The 23934-nt window shown below is 42.2% G+C and overlaps 1 protein-coding gene across 1 annotated transcript; it reads left to right on the plus strand.

The window, feature by feature from the left end:
• The first annotated feature begins 791 nt into the window (after positions 1-791).
• PAQR9 (progestin and adipoQ receptor family member 9) lies at positions 792-2383 on the plus strand. Its single transcript, XM_082252594.1, has one exon. The coding sequence runs from the start codon at positions 1193-1195 to the stop codon at positions 2237-2239; it is 1047 nt and encodes a 348-aa protein (XP_082108720.1). The 5' UTR covers positions 792-1192; the 3' UTR covers positions 2240-2383.
• Positions 2384-23934: the final 21551 nt, after the last annotated feature.

Genomic DNA, 23934 nt, shown 5'->3' on the forward strand with positions numbered 1-23934 from the left:
CAGTCTATAATCTAAATGTAATATCAGTTTAAAATCTAAATGAATTACCATTCAATGACCAGTCTATTATCTAAATGTATTCATAGTCTATGATCAGTCTATAATCTGAAATCATTAGCAGTCTATGATCAATCTATTATCTAAATGTATTATCATTCTATGATCAGTCTATAATCTGAAATCTTTTGCAGTCTATAATCTAAATGTAATATCAGTTTAAAATCTAAATGAATTACCATTCAATGACCAGTCTATTATCTAAATGTATTCATAGTCTATGATCAGTCTATAATCTGAAATCATTAGCAGTCTATGATCAATCTATTATCTAAATGTATTATCATTCTATGATCAGTCTATAATCTGAAATCTTTAGCAGTCTATGGTCAGTCTATTATCTAAATGTATTATCATTCTATGATCAGTCTATAATCTGAAATCTTTAGCAGTCTATAATCTAAATGTAATATCAGTTTAAAATCTAAATGAATTACCATTCAATGACCAGTCTATTATCTAAATGTATTATCATTCTAAGATCAGTCTATAAAGTGACATCATTAGCAGTCTGTGATCAGTGGATTATCTAAATGTACAGGCAGTCTATAATCTTAATGTATTATGATTCTAAGATCTGGAATCATCATCAGAAAAGACAGATCTGCTCCTATGTAAGGATCCCTGTAATCTATTCTGATTGGTGTAACAGTAGGAGGCGGTGACCCCACATGTCTATCTCTTGCTGGTAACCCTATCACCCCCATCTCCTGCAGGGTGCATAGAATATCAGGATATTCATTCGATGCCAGCTATCAGTTGACAGTCCCAGTAGTCAGAGTGCTGTCATCTCAGTGTATTGTCGGTGTCACCCTGACATCTGTCAGAACCTTGAAGGTCAGGACCCCCCCTCCATTGTGTGCAGGCTGTGGATGGAGGTGATCCATTGACAGATCCTGGAGGGGGGGGGCTCAGCAGGCTAAAGAGCTGTGTGCGATAATATCCAGAGGATGAACTCCTCCGGGCTTTGAATTACCGCGATGCTGAGCAGTGCAGGCAGTGTATTAGCGGAGTGAGCTTGTGCTGCATTGATGCTGAAGAAGCAGAGCTCTGCTGGCAGCTCAGTGAGCAGGATCGGAGCCGGCACCCGCCCACCCTATACCGGGCTCCCCCCACCCTGCACCGGACCCCCCCGATGATGCCCCTGCAGAGCTTCTCCCGGGACCGGGATCCGTCCTCCCTCCTCCGCTGGGACGAGGTACCCGATGATTTCGTGGAGTGCTTCATCCTCTCCGGTTACCGGAGGCTTCATCTGACCGCCCAGGAGTGCCTGGCCTCCATCTTCCAGCCCACCAACGAGACTCTGAATTTTTGGACCCATTTCATCCCTCTGGTGCTGTTCGTCAGTAAGTTCTCGCAGGTATTCTTCCTGTCCAGCGAGTTGCCCTTCACCCACCCGGCGCTGCTGCCACTATGGTGCTACGCCTCCGGAGTGCTGCTGACATTTGCCATGAGTTGTACAGCCCATGTGTTCAGCTGCCGATCCCTGCGCCTGCGTGCCGCCTTCTTCTTCCTGGACTATGCCTCCATCAGTTACTACGGCTTCGCCAGCACCGTGGCTTACTCCTACTACCTGCTGCCAAGGCTCAGCCTGCTGGACCCCAGCGTCATGACCCCCTACCTACAGAGCCTGGGCTGGCACCGGGTGGACTACAGCATGCTGATGGGGCTGTACAGCGAGCTGGTGCTGCCGGTGGCGTTTGTCCTAGCGGTGACATGCACCGTGGCGTGCTGCAAGAGCCGATCGGAGGATTGCTTGTACCCCTTTGCCATCCGCACCTTTGTCTTCGCTATGCCCCTCAGCATGGCCTGCCCGGTGATGATCGAGAGCCTGCTCTTTGACCTGGGGGGGAAGAACCCCACTCTCTTCATCTATTTTTACCGGAGATATTTCTGGCTGCTGGTGGCCGCCTTCTTCAATATCAGTAAGATCCCGGAGAGGATCCAGCCAGGATTGTTTGACATTATAGGACACAGCCACCAGCTCTTCCACATCTTCACCTTCCTTAGTATTTATGATCAAATGCACTATGTGGAGCAGGGCTTAGAACAGTTCCTCAAAGCTCCCCACACCTCCCCTACTGTGCAGGGGACCATTGGTTACATGGTGCTTCTGACTGTATGCCTGGGCTTTGTAGTCAGAAAGTACTTGAAAGGACTGGCCAGCGCCAAACAGGATTAAACTAGGGCGCTGAGTCCTGCCGGGGTGCAACATGCCCATCCAGTGGGCTTCCTACTATAAGGCAGCCTTTCTCAACCTTCTCACCCCAGGGGTACCCCTAAAATCATTTGAAGGTCTATAGGAAACCAATTCAACGGGGGTCAACAGAAAGGCCAATTTGTAAGGGGTTAACGGAAAAATGAATTTAATCAACGGTAATGGGGAAACCAGTTTATTGGGGGTCAATGGGCGAGCCAATTAATTGGGGATCAATTGGAAAAACAATTAATCATGGGTCAATGGGAAAGCCAGTTCAAATAAATTAATTGGGGGTCAACGGGAAAGCAATTCTTCAAGGGTCAATGGGTAAAACTATTTTGTTGGGGCTGATAGGAAAATGAATTCACCAGCGGTTGATGGGGAAACCAATTCATGGGGGTTTAGTCAGAAAAAAACAGGTAACGGGTCAAAAGGGGAAACCTAATCATGGGGGTCAAAGGGGAAACCAGTTCATTGGGGGTCAACGGGCAAGCTAATTAATTGGGGATCAATTGGAAAAACAATTAATCAGGGGTCAATGGGAAAGCCAGTTCAAATAAATTAATTGGGGGTTAATGGAAAAGGAATTCTTCAAGGGTCAATGGGTAAAACTATTTTGTTGGGGCCGATAGGAAAATTAATTCATCAGGGGTTGATGGGGAAACCAATTCATGGGGGTTCAGTCAGAAAAAAACAGGTAACGGGTCAAAAGGGGAAACCAAACCATGGGGGTCAAAGGGGAAACCAGTTCATCGGGGGTCAATAGGAAATCCAATTCATCAAGAGTTAAGTGAAAATTAAATTCATTGGAGGTTAGTGGGAAAACCCATTTATCGGGGTCAATGGGAAAAGCAATTCTTCTGGGGTCAATGGGTAAAACCATTTTGTTGGGGGTCAATGGGAAAACCAGTTCATCTAGGTTTAATGGGAAACCACTGAAAGTGGTGTTTTGGCCTCCCCCTCCAAAAATTAAAAGTCAGCAGCTACATATGCTGTAACTGCTGACTTTTAATATTAGGACACTTACCTGTCCTGTCAAATGTGGTACCGGAGGGGGGGGGGGGACAGATAAGAGGAAGTTCCACTTTTGGGTGGAACTCCACTTTAATTGGGGGTCAGTAGGAAATGGGGACACCACTTCATCAGGGGTCAATGGGGAAACCAATTTATCAAGGGTCAATGGGAAAACCACTTCACTGGGGGTAATGGAAACCGCTTCATTGGGGGTCAATAAGAAAAATGCCTCCTACATTGGTGGTCAGCAGGGAGAATGAAACCTTTACAGTGGTGGTCAGCAGGGAGAATGAAACCTTTACATTGGTGGTCAGCAGGGAGAATGAAACCTTTACAGTGGTGGACAGAATGCCACCCTTAAGCCGGACATACACAGTAAGATTTTCATTGGAAATATTGTTTATCAACATTCTCTCTTGGCATCATTGAGTCAGCTAATTTCCTTTGAAACTGTCAACCAAATTTGCTATTTGAATGGATTCCCAGACGTAACAGTCTTTATCAAAATATATATGTAATTGTTTACAAATAAAAAACAACATTCACTGTTAGAATATCATTCGGGAAAAAAAAATGTCCATCCTGCTACTTTTCAATTGAAAATGCATGTTGATATAACTTGGCTAACCTAACCATTAGAACACTGAATGAACATTCTGGAAACCAAAATTTTACTGGTGTATGGCCAAATTTACAGACAGTAAAAAGACCATTGATGTCAAGTAACTGGCTTTGCTGAGTGGGTTTGGCCCTGGGACTATGCAGGCACCATCAGATGGGAGGTCAATCAGCCACAGCTCAAGGAACCCCCAACAACCTCTGGAGGAACCCTAGAGTTCCACAGGACTCTGGTTGAGAATGGCTGCTATATGGGCATTACCTCTTGCAATACACATTGGAGAGCAGGTCTCTGCTGAAAAACTTTAAGGGTTTGAATATTCATATTTATTGAATTCACAAGCAGGCTGCTACAGTTGATGTCCTATTTTTATTATTACCATAAACTACTGATTTTGAAAGCCTTTTTATGCATCAGATTAGAAAAGACCACCAGTCATATTTATTTATTATCGTTTGCAAACCCTTGTGATTGTCAATAGTTATTCTAGACCTGTGTCCGTGGTACTATGTCAAAAGTGGTTGCACCCCGGCAGTCCTAGGATTGGCTAGAACTAAATTATTTAAAGATGCATTCACTCTTCACATATTCAACAAACGGAAAAAATGCTCTCTGTTGTCGTTTAGCCTTCTATCAAATGAGTATTAATAATTTGTTGGCAGAGATGACTTTTAGACTCCGTGTACCAGAATGCTACCTCTTGTATATCTAGGCTGGTTAATAATTCAGTGCAAAAGCAATTGTGTACAGTAACCCATTGCAACCAGCTATAGGTATGTAGAAGCCCATATGTGGTTGGTTGCCCTGATTTATTGCTGTTACGTGCACCATTGCCTGTTTATTGCATGAAAAGCGTGCGTTCCAGGCAGCTGTACATGTCTGATATTCTGATCTTCTGCAGGTTAAATCTCTTGCGTAATACCATTGCCATATTTGCACATCTACAAAAGATTTGAGATAACGCTGGTTTATCTATATCGTCCTAGCTCATATTGATTGGGTTATGTAACCTTTGCACATAACTGATCTCAAAGATATTTTATGTGTATATTTCTTTCAATATTTGGCTTTGTTTTCCCGGTGAAAAAAACAAAACATCACAGCATGGTAATTCTGCAGTCTCTTGCCTAATGCTGTCAGCCTGAAGCTGCATCCCTTGAATAAGCACTTTCTAGGATAGCTGTATTTTCAGAAGAGTGGATGCATCTTTAATTGCGTGCAATCCCCAAAGGGGCATTTATAGTTTGATTTAGTTAGGATATTGCAAATGAACGGATGGGACATGAACCAGTAACTTATTTTGTAATTCCTGATGCCTGTGTCATTTAAGCTTTGTCTTTTTTTTTTTTTTTTTTTTTGGGTCATCTGCTCTGGGATTAGCTTTTCAATGTAAACAGTTTGGCAGCTGCATTATCTGCCTGCTAATGTTCTCTCTGTACTGTGCAATATGTAGATGCCAGATTCAAAGAAGCAGCATGGGATGGAACAAGACAAGTCTTCAATTATTCCTGGCCTCTTGTTCTCATTCATAAATAGATGATCCTTCCTAGGCCAGCTGCTAACGCACAATGTGACCTAACTGTGGAGGACGATTAACCTGCGCAGTGCTGGACAGAAATGCTCTGTATTGCTACTACGGTGGGGGCACTCACTTTTAATAAGCCTTGAAAATCTGTTCAGAATTCAAAATGCACTTAACACTTTCAGCAGCAAAGGGCTGGGCTCCACATTCCACTGCATTGTTGTGTTGTCCGCTATGCGGTACAGGGAGGGGGGGGGGGGTCTACTGTTATTGTTTAACCCCTTTACAGCAACGCTGAATGTGCTTTTTTTTTATGTGGGTGCTAGTGATTACCAGATCTGATTAAAAGGATTCTAGGTCATCATAACGTCAGAACAGTGTTCTGTAAACCCAGACAGCACATAGAAGGTTAGAAAGACACCATTTTTCTATGGTAACTATACTACTTTACTACTGCTTGTAACGTAGGCAACTCACAGGCACACAAATCTTTTTTTAAATAGTCATTGTTTATGTCATTTTTATTTGTTTTGCTTTCTTCACATTTTGTGTGTTTTTTTGTTTCTTTTTTATCTGTAAGATACTAAACAAGAACAGCACGGTATTATATAAAATCATAGGGACTAATGGCACTTTTCCACTGCAAGTACCGGCTCGGCTCTACTCGGCCCTGCTTGGCCGGTGTAACGTGAGAATTACCTACCCCGTGAGAATTACCTACCCCGTGAGAATTACCTACCCCTCGTCACTTCCGGCCAGAAACAGCTGAGCAGCGCAGCAGTGCGCATGCTCAGAGCCCCGGATACCTAAAGGAAGAACAGAGGAGCTTACTAGTGCGCATGCGCACTAGTATGAAGAGATCACGGTGTACCGTGAAAAAAACCTACCGACGCGGCGCTTACATAAAACAGCTGTGCAGAAATACGAGTCATCTCCGCTCCTGTCCCGGTCACTTCCCTGCTCTCGGCAAGTAAATATAAAAGCGGCTTTCGGCTCCGTGATTTATGTTTTCATACAGCCGCCGCCGCTTTTATATTTACTATCCGAGAGCAGGGAAGTGACCGGGACAGGAGCGGAGATCACTCCTATTTCAGCACAGCTGTTTTAATGTACCCGCTGCATTACATACAGTGCCGAGTACCGGAAGTGACGAGGGGTAGGTTTTTCTCACGGGTAGGTAATTCTCACGGAACACCGGTTTGCTTTTCCACTGCTGGTACGGTTTGGTATGGTTTGCTTTTCCACTAAAGTAGTAATAAAGTTAAGTGGGTGGGATAACGATTCTCTGACCAATCAGTGGCTAGTAGTGACTGCATGCAAAGGATTGTGGGATATGGTACCGGTATGGTACCTCTTGGAACCACAATCGAGGTGGTACTGTTTTAGAGAGCCGTAGCGTTCGGTTCCATGCAGTGGAAAAGCGCCGCCGTACCGTACCATACCGAACCGTTCCTACACCGTACCATGTGGTACCAGCAGTGGAAAAGCTCAAAAGCGAGCCGAACCGTTCGGTTCCATGCAGTGGAAAAGCGCCGCCATACCATACCATACCATACCGAACCGTTCCTACACCGTACCATGTGGTACCAGCAGTGGAAAAGCTCAAAAGCGAGCCGAACCGTTCGGTTCCATGCAGTGGAAAAGCGCCATAATTTAACTAAAAATACTTTTACTAACCAGGTTTAAAATTGAGGCCTTACAGGTCGGTGTCCTTGGTACTGATGTAATATAGCAAAGGACACTTTATTAGATGACATTCTCTTTAGTCCAGCTCAGGAAATATGTGTTTTGTTCTGATCACTCATAGAAGGAACACGTGGTCAGAAATACCCGTTTTGGACTTTACTGGCAGATAACTCCTATGTGTACAGGCCAAGTACCCTTCCCTCTAATAATCAGAAATCTGATATCTTTAAAAGAACACGGCTAAGAACTATTTACACTTTAAAGGTCAGTCCACCCAGATCCAAAGGGGTCAGTACACCCAAGTTGACGAGTTGCTGGAAAGCTAAACTATCTAAGGATAGTTCACATCACGTGCGTTGGTCAACACAGTCCAGGCACATTGACAAGTCACAAAGCTATGTTTTGTAATGTGACAGTTTACACCAATGCACTGTGTTGGTGGGCGTTGTAAATAAATGAGGCAGGCAGCTTTATGTTGCACCACAGCGCGTTAGCAGGGGCTGCAGCACATCACAGTGGGGTTGATTAACTAAAGGCAAATCCACTATGCACTACAAGTGCACTTAAAAGTGCAGTTGTTGTAGACCTGAGGGGAAGATCTGAAATTAGAGGAAGCTCTGCTGATTTCTATCATCCAATCATGTGCAAGCAAAAATGCTGTTTTTTATTTTCCTTGCATGCCCCCCTCAGATCTACAGCGACTGCGCTTCCAAGTGCACTTTCAGTGCACAGTGGATTTGCCTTTAGTAAATTACCCCCAAAGTGTTGCATTGTGCGCTAGGTTAAAAAAACAAAAGAAAAAAACCCTGCAGGGCAATAAACACAATGCAGAGCATACAAAGAATTACCGCAGTACAAATCACCAGAACATACCAGTACATATGCGCTGATTTGTTTGCTGTGATTGAACCTATCCTAACAGTTTCTTATATGTCCTGGAGACTCCAGTGGTGAAATCTCTGGGCACTAGTTAAGTACCAGTGGCAGGGGCTGACTGGCAACTTTCGGCCCAGGGGACGAGTGCAAATCAGAGGCCCTGGGGCAGCGACTTGGCCCCCCTCCCACTCTCCCCCTTTCCGGCCTCCTCCTGACTTCCATTCCAGGCTAAATCTCCGCTCCAGGTACTCTCTACTCACCGAGCCGAATCCAGGTTCCCAACCTGGCCAACGGGGCGGTTGGGGGGAGCTGGGACAGCTCAGACAGGACTTGGCCAGGGGAGGAGAGTCTGCAGTGGGGCATGGAACTGACCTCTGCTCAGACAGAGTTTACACCATGCATGCTGGGGAGGGTGGGGGTGGGTGGGGCAAGCATGTGCCCAGTCCTTGTCTTCATTCCGCACTGGGGACTTTTACTTCTCTTTACCAGGAATCCTTTAGGCATGTCTGTGGCAGAAGCAGTGCAGCCTTTTTATGGGCATCACAGCAGCCAAGGGGGCAATTGCCCTCCTGCCCCCCTGGCCCAGTCCTCCCCTGACCAGTGGACAGTTCAATGAGGTCTCACCCTATTGAATTTTTTTATTTCTTTACTATAGTCAATATATTGGGATATTTAGGAACACCCAAAGGTGAATGGGAACACTCAAAACTCCCAAGTTGGGTGGGAACAGAGCCAGTAAGTGTAGATTTAGATGTGTGTCAAATCTCGCTATTCTCTGAAGCCCAATTTGGATAACATGTCAGAGGCTACTGACGGGCGGTGGGGAAGCAATACGACAACTCCTTACCACCTTTTTTAACCTAATTTTGCTGACAAATGCACTGCAACCTGATTGCACGCGGTTGTGGAACATTTACAACGCTTCCCCATTTGCTTGAATGTGTAGCATTCTACAGGCTTGCCACCTGCCAATCTCTACATGTCGGGTAAACTTTGCAGCAGAAGTGAAGCATCATGACTGCAGCATGTAAACACCCCAGTCCGATACCTAATGCAGCTTAAGGGGTGGCAGATGGTGGGTGGCAAAAATGCGACTTTAACGCATTTTTTATGCCCCCCCGCAACCGCACGTCCAAATGAAGCCTAAGTGTGTCATGGAGATGCCACCTCTCAAGTATTCATGACATATCAGGGAGTGGGGGTGGAGTCCTTGGCACACCAGTCTGCATCTAAACTTGAAAGACCGAACCAGCGAGGTGTTAATGCGCCAATACTGGTGCATTGCATTGTTCACTTTTTTTTTTAAACAAACTTTATTGAAATGTCACACAATGACATTTCATAGAGTTCTATCACCCGGCATGCAGTGACCCATGCTGTGCTGGAAAAAAAGTACTGCACATGGTCATTTTTTTTCAGCGCGCACCAGCTGCATTTTGCCTTGTCTTCTGCTTGAGGTGCGGTGGGACTGCACTAGAGTAGCCGCCCAACGCAGTCTCACTGCACTTGGTGTGAATGGACCCTTTGGTCATTGGGCCTCCAAATTCATGGAAGGAGCTATGTATTATTTAATATTGTATTAAATATTATTGCTGTCAGTGGTGGACTTGGGCACAGTCACAGCTTGACTCCTGTAGCCTCCCATTGGTGTTCAACCACACATGCAACATGCGATTATGGGTGTCTGATCACCTAATTTATAGATAATCCAGCTTCAGAAATGCAGATAAAATTGTTAATTGCTTATGTTAGAAATGTAGACAATGTCTATTATCTCTAGAACATTTTTTTGTTTGGATAAAATGTTTCTAATTACTAAGCTGTTAAAACAAAGTTGCACCATGGCCACTCCTGTCTAAGTCCCGGGTCACACTTGTGCGATGCGGGAAGGCTGCGAATTCGCAGCCTGTTCCCGCATCGCAAACGCACCTCTAGCAGTTCACACTGCCATATGCGATACGCAGGGGGTGTCAATTAAATTTTAATGACACCCCCAGTTTGATTGCATATCGCAGTGCGATCTGACAGTTCGCACAGGATCGTGAACCACTGTGCGATCCGATCCTGATGCGGCTGAAAAAAAGGGTCATGTGCGACTTTTGTGCGGGTGCAGTGCGAATTTAGCCATACAAAGTGTATGGCTGAATTCGCACCGCACATCCGATCGCATGTAATGAAGGAGCAGTGCGCTCCGATATTACATGCGATCGCCGCACGCGCTATAGTGTGAACCGGCACTAAATATGTGCCCACAGAACAGTTGCATTTAAAAAAAAGAAGAAGAAAATGAATACAAGAAAGTGTTGGAGCTTGTTTATTATTGTGTGCAACCCACACTTTTGCTGTAGCTTTTCTGTTGTGGGTGATAATAGACTACTGTTAAAAAACGCCAACTCATTCTGAAGGTTAATGCTCCCAAGGGATGGCCTGCAGCACTGTGTAAACATCTTGGTTGTAATTCAGTAAGATTGGTCAAGCAAGGTCAATTTTACTGAACATTTGGCCCATCCAGTCAAATACAACCACTGTTTGAGTATTCTGACAGCTGCCAGTGCTGGCTGTCAGAATACAATAGCTAGCGGTGAGACTCTGCCATCCACGCTTTTTTAGAATTCTTTCAATATATGGCCAGCTTTAGGAAAAAACATGCTGTACAGAGAGTTTAGTCATCACTGAGGTTACTAGTAAGTTCAAAATTTGATTTTTTTGTCCATTGTTGGGTGTCAGAAAGAAAAGATAGGTTCATTGAGCTAACAAACACACTTGTTTTTTATTACATGATGTCCAAGCTGCTTACAGTGTTAATTTTGGCAGCAAATTTCGATTTAGTTTTAGTTATAGTGTTTTGACTAAAATGCCATTTTAGTTTTAGTTGTATTTTAGTTTTAGTTGTATTTTAGTCTTTTGACTAAAATGCTATTTTAGTTTTAGTAATATATTAGTCATCTGAATTGTTTTGGTTTTAGTCATATTTTAGTCTACTCAAATCTCCTGTACATTTTAGTCGATTAAATCTCATACATTTTAGTCACCTACAAATCGAATAGGTCCAGGTTAATTGTAATGCATTATTTGAACAATTCTCTAGAATTTCCAAACAAATGATATACTCCTGGGGTAAAAATCGAATATGTTATTATTTATGGTATTAAGGTTTGAACACGCACTACAGACACAGATTTAACCATTGTGGTATATATAACGTCTTTATAAATAAAACCGAGTTTCGTAAGCAAACAGAAATATTGCTTTTTGACAAGCAGAAGTGCAACTTTAAAATACAATAACCCCCAAAAAATGAAAACTCTATTGGCTAAATTGTCATCGCACATATTACCTGAATATATTACCAACATTCAATATTAAGAAAAATATATAAGAAAAGCCTTTTTCCTAATTTTTTCTCTTTTAGTACCTTAGTGGATGCCCCTTACTTATGTTGATGTGGTAGTGCAATACATGTTTAAACTTTAATGTGCTATTATTACATGCTCGGGATGGAATTGTGTTGCCGATTTAGAAATGGCCAGCAGAGGAGTGTTTATTTTGATGTCAATATAAACAATTTAGTTTAACTTTTAGGGTCCTTTCACACGGCCGCTCCCTGTGTCCGCAAATCATCCAATCCGTTTGCGGATGATTTGCGGACATAATGTAAGTGAATGGCACTGCGGGTGTCAGCGGAATACCATCCGCTGACACCCGATTTTCCTCCTGTCAGTTCTGTTCCGTTTTTACGAATTGAACAGAACCCCGTTTTTCCTTCCGTGTAAAAAACGGAAAGGAAGGAAAATCGGATGTCAGTGGTGTCATCCGCTAACATCCGCAGTGCCATATACTTACATTATGTCCGCATATCATCCGCAAACGGATGGGATGATATGCGGGCACACGGAGCGGATGACAGAAATGTCATCCACTCCGTGGAAAAAAAAAAAGTCCCGCAGCGGACCTTTCACACGGAGCGGCCGTGTGAAAGGAGCCATAGTCTTATGACTAAAATGCCATTTTAGTTTTAGTTGTATTTTCGTCTTAGTCTCCATTCACACTAGTACGACTTGTCAGGCGACTTGGTCAGCCTGACAAGTCGTGCACCGTCGCGGTCCATTGACTACTACAGGACCCGTTCTAATAGGAGCGAGACAAGTCACTCCGACTTAGAAAAAGGGTCCTGTACTACTTCGGGGCGACCTGGAGCGACTTGCATAGACATTCATTTTATGAAGTCCGTGCAAGTCGTGACAGGTCGCCCCCTAAGTCGGAGCGACGTAGTTTGACCCGAGCCTTATGACTAAAATGCCATTTTAATTTTAGTTGTATTTTAGTCATCTGAATTGTTTGAGTTTTAGTCGTATTTTAGTCGACTAAAATTGTGTTCATTTAGTCGATGAAAACATTTTAGTCGACTAAATGAACACTGGCTGCTTATATGATTAGAATAACAAATGGGGGTTCCGAAGTCTTATTAATTATTTAATGACTCTTGAAAATCAGATGATCTTATGAAGTGTCGTCTGTTTCTTTCCTTTTACTCATTCTGCTCCACTACAGCTAATGTTACTCAAAATAAAAATGCAAACAGTTCAATGTGTGCAGTGCTGGTATCTCCCGTACAGAATCAGCTGTGTTTTTCCTGCTTCATACACAACATGCAGTGAAAAAGATCGATGACTGTTAGATTAAAAGGCATTTTAGGACATGCAGTTATTAGCAGGGATTTTGCCAGTGGCCTGTAACGTCAATCGTTAAGCTCACACTGTAAAATCTAGCTTGTATTGATCATGCGCTATCTTTCTGTCCTGGAACTGCAGATAAAATGATAGAGCAGTCATCTTACTACTGCAGTGCCTCTGCTGTGTATGTGTAACATAATGCATGCAGGTTTTTCTGCTTCCTTTCATTCCTACTGAACAGCCTGCATTATGACCTGCATTACAGTAATGCCATATGCTGACCTCCAAATGTGTATGCTCGTCAGAATCTTAGATCAATACACACTAGCAAAGGTTGAACTATGATCTAATAGAACTGAGGACCTCAGCTAGCCATACAAATCCTCACTGCTATTCTTCTTTACATATATAATAGAGTTAGGGGCATAGGTATTAAAGTGATATTACAGTCCAAAACCATTTTTTTAAATAACAAACATGTTATACTTACCTGCTCTGTGCAGTGTTTTAGATTCTTCTCTTCTCCGGTCTCACGGCGGCGCTCCTGGCCCCTCCCTCCTGCCAAATTTCCCCAGAGCAAGCAGCTTGCAATATGGGGCACCTGAGCAGGCTTGCTCCTGAGCTGCGGTTCTGTGTGTTCATTTACATATAGAGCTTTGGCTTAGCTCTGCTCCCTCTCTCTCACCATTGGTTCAATGGATGTGATTAACAGATCCCGCTGCTGTCTTAGCCAATGAGGAGGGAGAGTCCCTAGAGAGCCGAAGCTGTTATGCACATAGCTGTAGGAAGATCAGGCTCAGGTAAGTATTAGGGGGGCTGCTACACAGAAAAGGTTTTGTAGAAGCCTGGCGGACTCCGTTTTGCTCAGCGGGGATTGATCCGCCGATCCCCGCTGAGCAGGCGGATGACAGGTCCGTCTCCGCTTACTTTTCAGAGGCAGACCTGTCAGATCCCTGCTCTTTCCTATGGGGGATCGGATAAAAATGGAGCACCTGTCCGTTTTCATATGATCCTATTTCAGTGATGGTGAACCTTGGCACCCCAGATGTTTTGGAACTACATTTCTTATGATTCTCATCTACACTGAGTGCATGAGCATCATGGGAAATGTAGTTCAAAAACATCTGGGATGCCAAGGTTCGCCATCACTGTCCTATCTGATCCTCTAGACGGATGGAAAATAGGGTTTCCGTCCGTCTGGATTTCACAGACAGGATCGGATCGGATAGCAGCGGGTGTTAGCGGAGATGTCACCGCTAGCATCCGCTGCTCCATAGAGGTGCATGGAGCATCCAATCAGGTCCGCCTGAAAAACTGACAGGCAGACCGGATCGGAAAGCCCGTGTAAAAGGGGCCTAATCACCAGAGAATGTGGCATTCACTGGCCACCACCAGTGAATGTGGCTTTCACTAGACATCCACTGGTGGTGAATTCATTACTGTCATTTAAAACATGCACCTGGAAGTGAATGTTTGGTGAATGTCAGATTCACTGGTTTATAAATACGCCCCTTGTGCCATGCTGCTGGAATATTATATTGTAGACTACAGACTTCTCCCACAGAAATCACTTTTTCATTAAAGGAATAAAGTTGGCCATACACTAGTAGAATTTGGTTCCAAATTTTTCATTGTTCAATTTTCTAATCGTTGGTGGGGTCAATCGATGGTGGAAATTTTTTCCCAAATGAACAAATTTATTAAAGTATATGTGGTTTTTGTTCTAGAAATTACAATCATTCCAAAATTGAATGTTGAAAGCAAACAAAATGTTGAAATACTTTAAAATGTAATTTGTCAAGAAGTCATTGAGAATTTTTGTAGAAATGTTTGTAGAAAGAACGTTCCTTTTAAAATGTACTAGTGTATGGCCAGCTTAAAAGCTGATCTCCATGATGTTTTGTGAAGTTTAAATAGTTTGTTTGGACCAAGGCTTACTTCACTAACACATGCAGTAGCGGTCAGCACTGTATGGACTGTATGTAGCCTCAGCTACATACAGTATACAGCACTGTTTTCCAGCAGCAGAATGGGAACTCCCAGAACAAAATTGGGTCGGGCATTCACAGTAAACTTTGTATTCTATGAATAAATACAAAGCTTCCTCTGGCTGGCTGAGATGGAGATTGTGACATCATCCACCTGCCTCTCCACCTCAGCCAATCAGAGGAAGTTTTGTATTCATTCATAGAATACAACGCTCTCTATGAATGGCTAAGCAGTACTCAGCCCTGGGAACACAGCACTGTATACTGTATGTAGCTCAGACAGTAGCATGTGTTAATAAAGTAAATCACGAAGATCAGCTTTAAGCTTCTTAGACAATTGTGTGTTAGAATAGTAAGTCCTTTTATATCTGTCTATAAGTTTCTGCAGTTGATGCTACAATGACATTTATGTTAATTAATGCAAATCTAACAACCCAAAGTAATTGCTAACCTTGTTGGGTATTTTTCCACCTGTGTTCTTTTTGGAAGATTTCTCTTTACTTCCTGACCTGAGCATAACAGGAAGTGAGATGAAAGCAAGAGATATCTTGCCATAGCTAGTTTTTACTGGAACAAGTGTCTCCACTGGAAGATTTGTGTTAAATTCCTGTTCTGGTGACAACTCACTAGGAAAACTTGCTTTCTGTCCCACTGACAGTGGTCACCAGGACAAATAGAGAGAGGGAATCTCCCTAGCATAGACAGACAGCAATTAAAACCTGACAGGTTCTAAACTGTTGGTCGGCAAACAGTTAATCGTGATTGACCAGTTGGCCCTGGCCAGGTGACTGGAAGACCAGGCCTTTGGCTTGCTGACCCGCTGTGCATCGAACCTGCACCGGCCACGTAGGGAGAAGGCTGCTGCGGACTGAGCAGGTGGCTGCGGACCTCAACTGTAGATCCGGCTGCAGTATAAGGCAGAGTGATATCTACTACACTCTGCCTCTTAACCCTGCTAGCTAGAGCGGGGATCGCAGGAGCAGCCAGACAGAAGAGCTCTGTGCTGCACCAAAAGTCAGCTCTCCACTCTTCTGCATTAACTTCAGGTCAGAGTGTCTTACACATTACTGAAATGGTCATAATAGCATCTAAAACTCTGTCGTATTCTTTTAGGGGGTTCAAGGCAGTAAGGAATCTTTACAATTGTGGTTTCTGATGCGGTAAAACCCCATGGTTAATCTTTGTTTTTACCTTCCCCTCCACACCCCATTTAGATGCAGTGACCAGGAGTGTACACACGGCTGCAGCAGGAATTGTACGCCATGTCACGATTGTCGGGTGTTGCCCCCGTCAAGCATGACCCATTCAAGTAAATGAGGCCGTTGTGCAAGTACTCTTCAATCTTGTGCAGTACAGCGACCAAGGTATTGTATCGCCTCCTCACCACCTGCAATAACCCCCTGGACCCCACACAAGCACACAGTTGTGGGGCGCTTGCAGAGTGTCCCTATTTACTTGAATGGATGAAAATAGTGGGCAGTAATGTCCACTGAAAGCAACAGAGGGTATTCCTGCTGAAACATGTGTACACCCTTGACAGCTACCTTACGGACACTGCCCTGTACCCTACCCTACTGGCACTGTCCACTGCTTTACTGACATCGTTCACTGCTCTACTGACCAGTCTACTGTCCTACTGACACCAGCCTCTGACCTACTGACATTGTCTCCACATCATCCACTGCCCTACTGACACCGTCCACTGCCCTGCTGATACCATCCACTGCCTTATGTATACCGTTCACTGCTCTACTGACATCTTCCACTGCCCTGCTGACACCGTCCACTGCCCTGCTGACACCGTCCACTGCCTTATGTATACCGTTCACTGCTCTACTGACACTATCCACTACCCTACTAACATTGTCTACTGCCCCACTGTCACTGTCCATTGCTCTACTGACATCATCCACTGCTCTAATGATATTGTCCACTGCCCTACTGACACCGTCCACTGCTCTACTGACACTTTCCTCTGCCCTACTAACACTGTCTACTGCCCTACTGTAACTGTCCATTTCTCTACTGACTTCATCCACTACTCTAATGATATTGTCCACTGCCCTACTGACACCGCCCACTGCTCTACTGACACTATCCACTGCCCTACTAACACTGTCTACTGCCCTACTGTCACTGTCCATTGCTCTACTGACATCATCCACTGCTCTAATGATATTGTCCACTGCCCTACTGATACTGTCCTCTGCTTTACTGACACCATCCTCTGCCCTACTGACACTGTCCTCTGCTTTACGGACACCATCCTTTGCCCTACTGACACTGTCCTCTGCTTTACGGACACCATCCTCTGCCCTACTGACACCGTCCTCTGCTTTACGGACACAATCCTCTGCCCTACTGACACTGTCCTCTGCTTTACGGACATCATCCTCTGCCCTACTGACACTGTCCTCTGCTTTACGGACATCATCCTCTGCCCTACTGACACTGTCTGCACAGTGTCCACTGCCCTACTAACTCTGTCCACATACCATCCATTGCCCTACTGACTGCCACTGTCCACTTTTAAGGTAGGCTAAATGTATATTTTTACAATGACATTATCTTTTTCTAAGTTTTCCTTACTATTTATTAAGCCTTACTAGGTAATTTCTTTTAAAAAAAAGGGTGCTGAACACCAGTGATCTTTGACCTCTTTCATGTTGTTCAGGAGGATCTCCACTTTTCAAAGGTTGCCTGCCCCTGTCCTAAACCTACCTCACTCTATCTGAAACTAGAAAAAAAAAAGGTTTTCTTAAAGCACCCATAAGAGGAAGTTGCGCTGTAAGCACTCCTCCCCCCAAATATGCCACATTTGGCATGTTTGACATGTCATTTGGCATTTGGCAGCTCGTGCATGCGCAGTGCACACCTGCTGGGAAGCAACAAGCTGTCACAGATGGGTGCCCACACTTGCAATGTCAGTGCCACGTAGAGGAGAGGGAGAGAAGCGAAATTCGGGTGGCCACATCGCTGGACCATGGGGCAGGTGAGTGTGTGTTTAATAAAAGTCAGCAGCTACACTTTTTGTAGCTGCTGGCTTTTAATAAACGCAAAAATTTGTGGAACTCTGATTTAAAGCAGACCTTGCACACCATGCAATGCCCCCCCCCCCCCCCCCCCTGCCCTCTTTGCTAAAATGCTGAAGTCCACCAAATTCCATAAAGTCCATCTTATGTGATAGCTACCTAAGCACGTTTAACTCCACCAAATGACCTTATAATCCTTTTGGTTTCAATAAACTTATGTGTTGGATGTCTAACTGCCAGTTCAGTGTATGACTGGTTTATTAAGTATCCCTATTACTGTCAAGGTTTTATTCTATAATGGATGGGTTGATTATCTGCCTCTGTTCTGCAAATACTAAAATCATAAGGATATTTTTTGGTGGATTGGCAGGATTACTTGACATATCCTAGGATATTTTCATGTGGTTAGAAGATAACCAGCCACACATGTACTCTGTGTACATTTTCCATGATATTTTGTTAATACTGTAGATATCAACTGGTCATTAACTGAATGAAAAAAGACAGTACCATACATCTTGATATAATTTTGGCCCTTTTGGCCATAGGTATGCCAATACCAGGTTGTAGTCTTAGGACTTTGCTATCTAAGCAAATTGGCTAAATGATACAAGAGATTTTTGGCTCATTTCAATTTAGAAATTTCAATTTCTACCTGGTTGGCCTCTGAAATAGAAAATCTCTTCCAATACCAGACTTATTATTAAACCTGTTCTCTACTTCTCATGTGCATGCAATTATGCAGGTGAAACAGAACAAATGGTAAAAATATAACCAGACAAATAAGCAGCTTGATAGGTCATGTACCATTAAAATATTAATGAAGGTTGACATTTTACTTTATTGCACTGCGTTTCATGTATTGCCCTTTGCTAAGAAAAGCAAAATCTTGGACCTGTTCTTGTTCCTAGTGTAGAAAATGTGCTTCATTATCAAACTGTATGTGATGCTTGGAAGAGGCTGAGGTGTACTGTCTTGTTTGGAGCGACAAAATGTACATGCTTTTAATTTTTTCATGCAAGTCTGGAACATGCCTTTTTTAGGTAGAATGTAGAAAGAATGGCATCCTGCACATACCTTAATAAATATATAACACACACATTGTTTCCCATAGGAGAGGTACTGGTTATTAGCTGTCTTGCATAAAATATCACACCTGTGTGTTTCCATGCTCTGTGTGCACATTAATGTACCTTGGGTCAGGGCAGCCTAATCATTCGAATGGGCTACCAGAGCTAAAAATTGCATCTGTGCTATTTTGTTTTCCATTGCATCGCACTACAATGTATGGTAATGCTTTGGTTTAATGTGTAACCTCTCATGTTAGGGCCATACCAAAATTTCGACTGCCTTTCTTTTCTGGTATTAGTATTATTTTTTTAGATTATTACTGAAAAAAAAAGAATTGTATCATATACAGAATGTGGGTGTTAAAATGATTTGTCCTGAGTGTTTAATACTTTAGGTATGCCACATTCTTTAATCTTTTATATAAAATTTCTACAATCTATTGATAAACCACGGTGTTATGATCTGTAGGTATGATCATTTTAGGCAGGTGTTCACAAAGGTAAAAAAGTAAATTAAGGCTTTATTATCTATCTATCTATCTATCTATCTATCTATCTATCTATCTATCTATCTATCTATCTATCTATCTATCTATCTATCTATCTATCTATCTATCTATCTATCTATCTATCTATCTATCTATCTATCTATCTATCTATCTATCTATCTATCTATCTATCTATCTATCTATCTATCTATCTATCTATCTATCTATCTATCATCTTAGGATCACTTTCTTATGTAGTATAAATATCAGCGTGAACCGCGTAAAGCAATGTATAAATAAATGGTGCTTTTGCAACATTATTTATAATGACACTAAAATATGAAGCAAGACAAAGCTGTTTATAAATTAAATAAAAAAATGTTTTTTTTTTTAATTTGGTGTATTCCTTTAATATGATACTGAAAAGATTAAACGAAAGAACAAAAGTGTAATGAAGAAAAAACATTTAAATATTGACGGTAAAAATAGAAATAACAAATAAAGAAATAAATAAATGAAAATTAAAGGGGAGGTGGAGGAAGGATTTATAAAAGGCTAACTAGAGATAATAAAGGGTTAAATAGGAATAAATTTGATTTAAAATAGTTCTTTTTTTTAGGTTTTGAAGTTGCTTAACTGATGTTATGTGAAGACCAAAGATCACCCAGTTGCTACGTTCACATCGAAGCATTGCTGTTTTATCAGGCAATTTTTCTGACGTTTTGCAGGAGTTTTTGTGCAGGCGATTTTTAGGTTGACAAGTGACCAATGAAAAAAAATAAAAACGCCTGTAATCTTCAAAAAAATAAGCTCATGTACTTTTTGAGCGACGGGCGTTTTGCTTAAGGTGACAGAACGCTCAGATGTGAATAGGGGCCATTGAAATGAATGGGATTTGTCTTGTTGGGTGTTTTTAGAGCTGAGGCTTAGAGAAGAAAATCGCCCCAAAATGCTTAGATATGAACGAAGCCTAGAGCTTCGATCACACCTGAGTTTATAGTTTCAGGTGTTTTTTTGGGTGTTTTTCAGGCGTTTTTTGCAGGTGTTTGGAGGGAAGCATTGATATCTAACAAAAACGCTTGTAATCTGCTAAAAAAGAAGCTCTTACTTTTTTGAGCTTCAGGTGTTTTGCTTCAGGCGACAAAACCCTCATATGTGAACAGGGGCCATTGAAATTAATGATATTTTGCTTGTTGGGCATTTTTGAGACTTCAGAGATGAGCGATTTACAAGCTGAAAAGCGCTCAGTTGTGAAAAGGCCTTAATCCAATGTAACAATAAGGTTGTTGCATTGTAATTCTTGAAGACACGTGCAAACACTTCAGCATGGGACTAGGCACCTAACACACATAAAAATGTGGCAGATGGTGAAGATCAGCAAATTTAGATCATCAATGCAGCAGCATTCATAGGTGAGGGTAGTAGAAAAAGTGAACTATTTACCATTTTGATGTTTGAATTTTTTTTTTTTTAATTGACGGAGTTACTTTATTGTGCAGTAGAAGTATTTTGGGGGGGGATTTGTTGTGAATGTATGGTCCCCTTCATTTCCTGTCCTGGAGATACAACAGGAAGTGAGAGGAAAATACTTCAAAATTAGGATAATTTCTTTTTAAGACAGTTTTCAAGTCGGTCTCACTGGAAGATTTAGCCTGAATTCTTGTTCTGGTAACAACATTAACATTTTGGGTTTCCCTTCACTTACTGTTTTGGTTAAAAGAGACATCAGGACAAATAGAGAAGGAGAATATCCACACTAGGGAAACAGAGCAATAAAAACTTGACAGGGGCTTTAAGCTTCCCCTGCACTTTTCAAAACATGAAAAAAAAAAATTTGACTGTACATACAATTTAAATACCTCTTGCATTTGACTGGCAAAACGTTGATTTTATGGAATGTCTATATAGGTAAGAATACTGGAGCCATTCGTGGTGAAGATAAATTATGTAAAATAAAGCTTCCAGTATGGAGCAATTCATGCAAATAATTACAATATCTCACTTATATGCTATTTATTTTTGTGAATTAAACATTTTAAAGAGAACATTATCATGAGAGTAAAACATTATTTTTTGTAAATAAGTTGTGAAATAAATTAGTTTGCAATATTGTATTTTGTGTAGACATTATGGAGGAGATTTACTAAAACTGGTGCACACATAATCTGGTTCATCTGGTCTTATGGGCCATACACACTATACAATTTTCTGAAGACTTTTTCCTTTAGACTTACCAAAACCATATAATATGAGGTCAAACCTAAACACTTTCAATTTGTATGCAATCTGACATGCCCTTACACTACATAGAAAAGGTAAATCTGAAGGAAATCTAACCACAAAAGTTGGATAATGTGTATCCAGCTTTAGAAACCAATTGGCTTCCAACTTTTATTGTCAAAGCTTAATTGAACAAGCTTAAGATAGAAGCTGATTGGTTACTATACACAGCTGCACCAGATTCTGTGTGCACCGGTTTTTTAGTAAATCTCCCCCTATGAGACAGAAGTGTGACATCAGTGTGGCATATGATCAGTTTTTTTCTCAATCCCTGCTCTTCCAGCCTTATAAAGTCCCTTTAAAATGCAAAATTGCCACTTTAGAAAAATAAAAATAAATATATATACACTACTGTTCAAAAGTTTGGGGTCACCCAGACAATTTCATATTTTCCATGAAAACTCACACTTTTATTAATCAAATGAGTGGCAAAATATATAGAAAATATAGTCAAGACATTGACAAGGTTAGAAATAATGATTTTTATTTGAAATAATAATTTTGTCCTTCAAACTTTGCTTTCATCAAAGAATTCTCCATTTGCAGCATTTACAGCCTTGCAGACCCTTGGCATTCTAGCTGTCAATTTGTTGAGGTAATCTGAAGAAATTTCACCACAGGCTTCCTGAAGCCCCTCCCACAAGTTGGATTGGCTTGATGGGCACTTCTTACATACCATACAGTCAAGCTGCTCCCACAACAGCTCAATAGGGTTGAGGTCTTCTTACTGTGCTGGCCACTCCATTACAAACAGAATACCAGCTGACTGCTTCTTCCCTAAATAGTTCTTACATAGTTTGGAGTTGTGCTTTGGGTCATTGTCCTATTGTAGGAGGAAATTGGCCAATCAATTGCTGTCCACAGGGTATGGAATGGCATTGCAAAATGGAGTGATAGCCTTCCTTATTCAAAATCCCTTTTACCTTGTACAAATCTCCCACTTTACCAGCACTAAAGCAGCCCCAGACCATCACATTACCTCCACCATGCTTGACAGATGGCATCAGGCACTCCTCCAGCATCTGTTCACTTGTTCTACCTCTCACAAATGTTCTTCTGTGTGATCCAAACACCTCAAACTTAGATTTGTCTGTCCATAACACTTTTTTCCAATCTTCCTCTGTCCAATGTCTGTGTTCTATTGTCCCTCTTAATCTTTTCCTTTTATTGGCCAGTCTCAGATATGACTTTTTCTTTGCCACTCTGCCTAGAAGGCCAGCATCCTGGAGTCGCCTCTTCACTGTGGACGTTAAGACTGGTGTTTTGCGGGTACCATTTAATGAAGCTGCCAGTTGAGGATCTGTGAGGTGTCTATTTCTCAAACTAGAGACTCAAATGTACTTTTCCTCTTGCTTAGTTGTGCACCGGGCCTCCCGCTTCTCTTTTCTTTTCTCTCTATTCTGGTTAGAGCCCATTTGTGCTGTTCTCTGAAGGGAGTAGTACACACCGTTGTAGGAAATCTTCAGTGTCTTGGCAATTTCTCGCATGGAATAGCCTTCATTTCTCAGTACAAGAATAGACCGTCAAGTTTCAGAAGAAAGGTCTCTTTTTTTGGTCATTTTGGGAGTATACTTGAACCCACAAATGCTGATGCTCCAGATACTCAACTAGCTCAAAGGAAGGCCAGTTTTATAGCTTCTCTAATCAGCACAACAGTTTTCAGCTGTGCTAACATAATTGCTCAAGGATTTTGTAATCATCAATTAGCCTTTTAACAGGACTAGCTAACACAATGTAACATTAGAACACAGGAGTGATGGTTGCTGGAAATGGGCCTCTGTACATCTATGTAGGTATTCCATTAAAAATCAGCCGTTTTCAGTTAAAATAGTCATTTACCACATTAACAATATCTAGACTGTATTTCTGACTAATTTAATGTGATCTTCATTGAAAAAAGAGTGCTTTTCTTTCAAAAATAAGGACATTTCTAAGTGACCCCAAACCTTTGAACGGTGACGTTCCCCTGACGCCATCTTCAGCGGACCTCTTCCTGTTAAGCAGTTGCAGCATTCATGCACTTTCACATTTTTTAAAATTTTTTCCCTCTGCCCTTCAATATCTGAAAGCAGAGTACATATCATAGTCCATATCAAAGGTTCTCATCATTTTACAGACTTTGCTTGAACATTTGCGTTGCCATGAGCAACCTTCCATGCACACTTCTATCTTCATCCCACTCTCCCTGCCTCCCGCAGATCCGGCCTCACACTTGGCTTGGTACTTGAACAACAGTTCTGGGCACAAAAATGTCCTTTTCCAACTTTTTCCTCTGCCGTTGCCAGGGGCAACCGGCCCAGTAACCAATGGCAAAATCCCAGACGAGCCCCAAAATGTAGCAGGTTTTCCAGGCATTGGGCCTGATGTGGGTCTGCCATTGTTACCGGTGACACCTTCAGCCCATTTAAGCTGAATATCCAAGTGTGAGA

This window comes from Pelophylax lessonae (genome assembly GCF_965119305.1).
Source record: "Pelophylax lessonae genome assembly, chromosome: 3".
Classification (NCBI taxonomy): domain Eukaryota; kingdom Metazoa; phylum Chordata; class Amphibia; order Anura; family Ranidae; genus Pelophylax; species Pelophylax lessonae.